Source organism: Octopus bimaculoides, chromosome 1 (assembly GCF_001194135.2).
Source record: "Octopus bimaculoides isolate UCB-OBI-ISO-001 chromosome 1, ASM119413v2, whole genome shotgun sequence".
Classification (NCBI taxonomy): domain Eukaryota; kingdom Metazoa; phylum Mollusca; class Cephalopoda; order Octopoda; family Octopodidae; genus Octopus; species Octopus bimaculoides.
The window spans coordinates 112,919,405-112,927,778 of NC_068981.1; the positions used below are offsets into that span (position 1 = coordinate 112,919,405).

Consider the following 8,374-nt stretch of genomic DNA (forward strand, 5'->3'; position numbering starts at 1 on the left):
TTTGAAGAAAAAAAGACCCGCTTTAGTGAATTGAAAAGGAGTGATGTTTCATCAGGACAATGCGCGACCCCACACTGCAAAGATCACATCATAGAAGATCGACGAGCTTGGTTGGGAAAAAATTCCTCATCCACCTTATTATCCTGACCTTGCTTCTTCAGACTACCATTTGTTTCATAGTTTACAAAATCATTTGGGAGACATAACTTTTGCAAGCCAGGAGGAGGTCGAAACTGACATTTCAGGTTTCTTTGCTTTGAAACCAAAAAATTTTTACATTGATGGAATTAAAAAGCTTGTAAATAGAAGGAAGTCATAGATAATCAGGGAATGTACATTGATGATTAAATTTCAATTAAATATAACATTTGATCACTTGTTTTCTTTATTCAAAATTTGGACAGAACTTATGGGATGACCTGGTAGATTATAGGAAAAGCAATTGCAATTAATATGGTAATTAGTATTGAAATATTAAAATATTCTTCTATATTTATGAGAACACTTCATTGTAAAATCACTTCTACAATTCAACAATACTAATTTAGAAGAAATTATGTAACATCTCCCCTTGGCAAATACCACATTTAAAATTAACAGTGTTGTACAATAGTGTGCAACCAATAATAGGCCACTTTAAATCATAGTTAATATCCCTGTCTTTTAAATCCCAAATGCATTTACTAAGATTCATAGAATTACATTTTCTTATATACTTAAATGAATGAGAATGATTACATAATCTAGATATCCAAATTGTAGCAGATGAATCCATGCAACAACACGCATGATGCCCTGCCAGTATCTTACACCAATACATCATACTCCTCCTCAAACCCCAACCCTCCAAAGGACAAACAACTTTGTTTTAGCAACCATAAGGTATTTGTATGTGGTACTCAAGGTTAAAGGAATTAGTATTCTCAGAAGTAGGTGTTAAGGCAGGATTATCAGCAGTATTATAATCAATATTGATGTTATCTTAAAGGTATTATTAATTTCACAGTCGGAATAACTTTTACTTAAAGTATCAAAATCTAGTTCAGAGAAATTATCATTAGAGTTAATTTCACAATTCATACTATTGGTTTTACTCATGTTTACTAATTTTGAGTTGAGATACTGTCTAATTTAATTATGTGCTACTATAATTTCAGCCAAATTTCTGGTGGTTGAATACAAAAATTTTACTTTATGGCGATTAAATAATTTCCAATACTTACTTGAAGGTGTGAAATATTTATGCAGTAAAGTATTTCTGAGGAATATTTATAGCTATGTAAGATATGAAATGGTGCATTATACCAGATAATGTTCTTTGATTTAGTCTTTCTATTAATTATATATATGTGTGGGGAAAAATGTCTTATAGCACTGTGGCTGCTAGTGTGATGTTTATATTCAGATCATTGTGTATTCTGGCATGCTGAATCAATGCTTTATTTTGTATCTTGTTTCATTAGTGAGTTGTGGTAAGTACCAACATTTTCTGCAGTTTCAGCATCACTGTTGTATCTCTAGTACTTAAGGTTACCAAAGTTCAACCTGTTAGGGTATCAATGTTCAATCTTATTGCATACAAGTGACAGGCAGTCAATGAGTGTAAAGAAGGATGCTTTAATGAAGATTGTGAATTGACTCCACATCTACATTTGATTGTATAATTTCTTATTGAATAGTAGAGATAATTATTCCAGTACATGAACCTGAAGTAAAGATTGGATGAAAGATTTTTTAATTGCTGTATTTACAGAAGTAATATACATGTAACAGTTAATAATCACTGGAAGATATGGACATAAATATGACAATTTGATTGATAAGGTCATAGGTATGAACAGTTATGTTATGTCAAATTAACTAGTCAACAGAAGTCTCTAGATCTATTTCTGGACTTCTAAACTTCAGTAAATGAGTCTTCTCAACCTGTTCACATCTAATATATAAAATTACAGATTAACCTGCTATTAAAGCTTCATTACAATCATTACAAAAACACACCTAATATTAGTATTTTGTTTCAGGTTTGTGTTCACCTTGTAAAACTCTTTGATAGTCTTGCTAAATTAGAATTTGAACCAAACACCAAATGGGCAAAAACTATGTTTAGCAAAGATGGAGAAAAGATAGAACTTAGTAAATTGTGTGACTGCTCTGGACAGGTAAGAATTTCTTATATTGGAGTTCTAGAATTATTTGGAAGTTCATAACTTAATTTCAAATCTGTATTATGGAAATAAAAACAAAAATTTGTATTTTAAATTATTATTAAATTACTGTAAAACTTTTGTCTTGTCAGAGGCAAATTAACTGGACTGAACCTAGTTTTTCTTGGTTTGGAAACTATAGGACACCACTTAAGTAGAGTGAAATGATTCAAATAGGAACCAAACCTTTATTACAAACCCTCCAGAGATCAACTGTCTTTCTGGATAACAGGTGTTAAACTTATGTATAAAAATATAGATAGGCAGTATGTATTTTTCCAGTTCTTATTGCAATATCTTTGTCTGAAATAGGTAAAGACATTGCCATTAATATAGTTTATCCTGGTATTTGTTGGGTGGGTTAGAGAATTTGTAATTTCAGGCCTTTTCTGTGTGTCCTATGGTGTTGTTAGATTATCTAAGATCTTGCAAATTAAACTTTCCAAGTGAAACTGGAAATTTTCTATCCTAGTACAGGAGACAAGGCTTGTTTGATATACATTGTAGGAGTTGGTTTGGCTTTCAATGACAATATTCCAGTTCATTCACTCTTCTCTTTATTTTATAAAGTGAAGAAATTAAACAGTTTAAAAGAATAGAATTTGAACTGTCCAAGGGTTTCCTTTGTAATAGTTCACTGATTCTCTAATGTTTTATGAGGGAACCTGAGTTGGGAACAACATGAGTATTAAATGAAATCAGTCTCATCCATAGTTAAAGTGACAATAAATTTTCTCTTGCTTCAAATATTATTGGAATCTGTATTATGCAGCTATATGAAAGTTGTTGCTAGTTTGGTTATATGTACCTGAAATAATGGCACTCTTTGCAAATTCTATGGGAGGAGACACGTGAGATGGAGAGTTGCTTGAGAGATCACAAGATGTGTGACAAGAGATTTCAGACAAATAACACCAGTAAGGGTGCCACTATATAGCTGCCAAATCTCCTTCAAACAACATTGGATAATGTAATGTAGAGTAATGTAGATTGAATATTAATGCTGCAAACATGGTAGTTAGTCATGTTGAAGAATACTGCTTAAAATGGTTATCAAAAGCAAGGAAACTGCAATAATGATTTAGTATATGGGAAAAAGAGAGTTTCATGCATGTTGGCTAGCCAGCTGAAGGATAAGTATATTTTCTCACTTGTGTTTCACTGTGTTCCTGATCATTATTTTCTAGCTGCAAATAGGCATGTGGAAAAAGTGCTCTTTTCCAACATGAAGTGAAAAAGCATTTTGATATGAGCTGTTTGTTGTTAATCCTATCCAAATTAATAATACCATGAGTACTAGGATATATTTCAGCACACAGCACAGGATGCTTTTCAAATCTGACAACAAGAACCTAATTAGATTAGGTTCTATTAGCAGCCTTTTTAACACATAATCTTAGCTAATTGAAATGGCTGTGTTGTTAAAAAGTTTGCTTCACAATTATATGGTTTCAGATTCAGTTCTACTGCACCTCGCCTTGGGCAAGTGTCTTCTGATGTCACCCTGTGCCGACCAATGCTCCGTAAGTGAATTTGGTCAATACAAAATGTGTTGGGCCAGTCATATATGTGCATTGTACAAATATGTGTATATGTTCATATTTTGCTTGCCAATATTTAAGGGAATGTGCTGATGTTGACACTCCTTGTTGATATTATGATTAGTCACTCTACACTTTTGAAAACCTATAGGATATAAAAATCCTTTACCTGAAATACTAGTGATGATTGTTGACAGTAAGAATATCCAGCTCTAAAATCCTGCCTCAAATTAATTCTTGTCCAAGTTATGTTAGCATGGAAAATTAAGCTTAAAACAAACACAAGCTTACTTAGAAGAAACTAATGGGTGTTATTGCAGGAATGCTGCATAAGCAAATTCAGAGGTTTGATTTTCAGCAATGCAGCCATGATGATTATAACTGTCATCATCCAAACTTTATTTTGGTTAAACTTTCTTTGATATTCTTCAAGAAGGTATGGGTGGCAGAGGACCCCCCCCCCCCCCCAAAAAAAAATGGTATGGTAAGATTCAAGTTGTTGGGCTTCAGAGACAGAATCAGTAACCTTTAAAATAATGTGGTCACAAAGTGTTCTACAAACAAAGCTTTAATTTTCTAGGTTGAAATCTGGCTGAATAATGTGTTAGATCACATGAGAAATACAGTACGATTTCAGATGACTATTGCTGTGGCTGAATATGAAGAGAAACCTCGAGAGAGTTGGATTTTTGACTTCCCAGCTCAAGTTGCTTTGTGTGGAACGCAGATCTGGTGGACCAGTGATGTTAACATGGCATTTGTTCGACTTGAAGAAGGTTATGAAAATGCTATGAAAGACTATTTTAAGAAGCAGGTAAATGTTCATGTGAAGGAAATTAGTATTGAAAGAAAGAAAAAGATAATTCATGTTGTGTAATTGTTTTGCTTTTTTTATAATTAAATTATAATTGATATGGTTCATGTTGTTTTCCCATATCCAAGCATGAAATAATTACTTAGTGCTAGAGTAATGGACAACTGAACATATAATTCTGCTTTCAAATTCTTATTAAACATTTGGCTTCACTGATTGTTACTAAAGGCACACACATGCACGCACGCATGCTTCTAAGCTTATTTTTCTATGTGACATTGAAAAACTGGTCTTATATGTCCCAAAATTGATATTTTGATTTTAGTTTTATTTGTAAAATTACATCTTTCAACAGCTATAAGCATTCTTTTCTGGCTTTAAAATTATTGCATATATATATTTAGATGTTTTTTAAATCAAACCATTTTTTCCTATATTTTTCATCATTCTCTCAAACACTTGGAATTACTATATGGAAGCAGGGTAAAATTGGTAACTTGATCAAAATGAATAATTTCCTTTTTCTTATTTTCTCCCTACTTGTTTGAAACCATTACATTACAATTATTGCATCCCCATTTTGTACCAATGCATCATCTTTGGGAATTAAAATTGGTCAGTATACTTAACGTAGTTGTTGAAATTGAGTGTTTGAAACAGGTGACAGGTACTTTTTTTTTTATAGAAATTTTTCCTCAAATTTGACCCAATTGTAATTGTGATAGCTAATAAAATATCTGGATAATCTTTGGTATTTAATCATCAATATTCTTTTCTCTGTTGGATTCTATATCAACCTTTTACAAAACTAATATCTAATATGATAAACACCGGTCAACAACAAAAAAAAAAAATTTTATCTTCTGCTTGGGTATATTTTAGGTGAAATATATCATACTGAGCTTGCTGATTCTGAAAAATCACAGCCATTTTTACCCATCACGTCTACTTTACTTGCTTTTGACATTGGCATTTTTAGCTATTTTTGTAAAAATCGACTAGTTTTTACTATTTTATGACTATTGTTTGGATAATGTTGATATTGTAAATCACGACAAAGTGTATTTCAAATGGTCTCTAACATTATTCAAGATCATTAGATAGATAGATGAAAAGATACATAAAGGATTCAGGATCTGTCCCAGGTCAGAGTGCCCTCATCATCAGGTAATACGGGCCAGGGTAGGACTACCTTTGCAATTTCCCTATAGATCAAGATTTAGGACATGTTTAATGTTCATAAAAGAAACACAAATATAAGACATTATTTAAGAAAAAAATAGAAAACCCAATGTAAGAAAATCACATTTGTCAGCAAATACCGCTTCAGTAAAGAACTTCAAATCATCATAAGTCATTCCAGCAAGGAACTTGACAGCTATGGAATAAATTTCTGTTTTTGAGATTGGCATGAATGACTGGTCTCTGGGCTGTCCATTTTAATGTTCCAACAGTAGTCCGCCATCATTCTGATATCCCAACGTCCTTGATATCTTTCTTCCATCACTCTGATGTCCTGATGGAAACACTCTCTTTGTTCATCACTTACATCACCACAGTTTTCAAGAAGCCTGTCCAGATGATTGTGAAGGAAGTGTACTTTAATACTCATGTTAGCTCCAAGAGCATGATAGCATGTCAGCATATGTTCAACAAGTCTGCTGACTTCTTACTCCCACAAAAGTTTTTAACAACAGCTACAAATGCATTCCATGCGTTTGACTCTAGGACAGTCGTACTGCTTGCAAAGTTCTCATCCTGAATAAGTTTTCATATATCAGGACTATCAAAAACACCTGTTTTCAGCTTCTCAATGCTGAGACCAGGAAATACTTCACAAATATACTTAAAGCAATGACCTTCCTTATCTAGAGCTTTCACAAATTGTTTCATTAAACCAAGTTTTATGTGAAGAGGAGGGAAAACTATTTTCTCTTTTGACACAAGTGGAGGATTTACGACAGTTTTCTCTCCAACTTCTAATTCTTCCCAAACAGGCCAAACCTTTTTCACCCAGTGCTGTTCTTTGGCACAGCTGTCCCATAAGCATAAAAAAACATGGGTATTTTGTGTAACCAGACTGTTGTCCAAGTAAAAAGTTTACCATTTTTAAATTGATGCAAACGATCCAGTTATGCCTGAAGTAGTTAACACTTTCCATCACTTGTTTTATCAGCTGGTACTTTTCTTTCCGTATAGCAGAGTGTCCAATCAGTATGGAAGCAAGTGTTGTGTAGAAGTACGCACTTCAAGCTGCACTTTGAACTATCGATAAATAACCACCATGAACAAGGATCATATTCATCAATGCCCCATCTAAGAAGTAACTGTTCAATTTCTTTACAAAACACAAGATCGTCATTTTGTTCAAAGAATGGGGTGAACTCAGCATCTCAGTTACAGTAGAAAGTGACATTTGTTTTAGCTGCTAACAAATTTTTCTTGCGAAGGTGTGATGCTAACAACTCTGCTGACTCTTTTGATAAATTCAGGTCTCAGTTCATCTTGATTGAACAGTTTTGGTTCATTTGCTGATTCGAAACAGTCAAAATCACTGTCAGCTTGACTGGCATTATCAAAATCAGGGTTAGAATCACTTTCAGTCATCTCCTCATACTCAGGTTCTTGTGCAAGTCATGCGACTACAGTGGGAACAGGAATATCAACAAATCCCTTGAAAACTGGAACTAAAAAATCTTCAGAATGTCGTACAAGCTGAATAGCAGAGGGAATGGAGGAGTAGGATATTTTCTTTCTGTTCTGTTGAATCCAACCAAATTAACCATGCAAAAGTAGCAATCATCGTGATGATTCTCTGGTTCACGCCATATCATCGGAATCCCAAATTTAATGGAGGTTTGAGTACCTTTTGTCCACAGGCGTATACTCTCCTTGCGTGACAGTAATGTTTATAGTGTTTGTTTCAATGCCAATTTGCATTGTTATAGCTTGAAGAACTAAAAATAGTATTTAGAAATATCAGGACACAGTTGCATTTTTGGTCAACAATTGTGATTTAAAAAAAAAAATGTTTTATACAGCCCAAACCTGACATGATGGGAGAAAATGGAGGTCATTTTTGGATTCAGCACCCCAAAATTAGCAAAGAAAGAAGGTTTCTTGCCCCAGCAGAAAAATTGTGTTGATCAGTGTAATCATCAGGTTTAAAAAAAAAAAATGTCTAAATTGACTAATTTTAATAATTACTTCTCTTTAACTGCATGGTGCATAATAAATATATATATGGAAGAAAGTTACCCTAGCAGAGAATATTTTATGTTGAGTTTCGTTAATTTCATAATGTGCTATTTTTCCATGATCCGCTTTCATTTGACCAAGATATTTAAAATTTTTGTTGCATTTATGATCTTTCTGATGTCTTGTGTGTGAGTCTTTTTTCAAATGTAATTCTGGAAAACTGGAGAGGCAAATTTACCTTATCTTGTCTTACACATTTTGCTCCACCTAAATTTGTCTTATATGCTCAAAGAGAACAGTGATAACGTTCAAAGATCATGCTTTACCACCTTGTCCCCTGTTTTCCTATGTCAGGATTTCCAGGATTTCCAGGATTTCATGCATTGCAAAACAATGAAGGGAAGTCATTTTAAAGGAAGAATTTTTTAAATCCATGTTGGTGTCTTCCCCCACCACCACCACCACCACCACACACACACACACACACACACTCATCATTCCCATGGAACAGTAACAACCACAAATTTTCTATCATTTTATTTTATTCTACATTCTGAAACATTTGTAACTTGCATTAAAAGAAAAATAATTTTACCACCTCTTCATTGTACTTT

The 8,374-nt window shown here is 33.3% G+C and overlaps 1 protein-coding gene across 3 annotated transcripts in view; it reads left to right on the forward strand.

Annotated features, from left to right (window-relative positions):
* The window catches only part of LOC106876453 (dynein beta chain, ciliary), a 628,322-nt gene that overhangs the window by 170,823 nt on the left and 449,125 nt on the right, over positions 1 to 8,374 (forward strand). For all 3 annotated transcript variants that reach the window (XM_052969374.1, XM_052969385.1, XM_052969379.1), the window contains 2 exons: positions 2,025 to 2,162; positions 4,329 to 4,562. In XM_052969374.1, the coding sequence (XP_052825334.1) occupies positions 2,025 to 2,162; positions 4,329 to 4,562 (372 nt within the window). The remainder of the gene's footprint in view (positions 1 to 2,024; positions 2,163 to 4,328; positions 4,563 to 8,374) is intronic.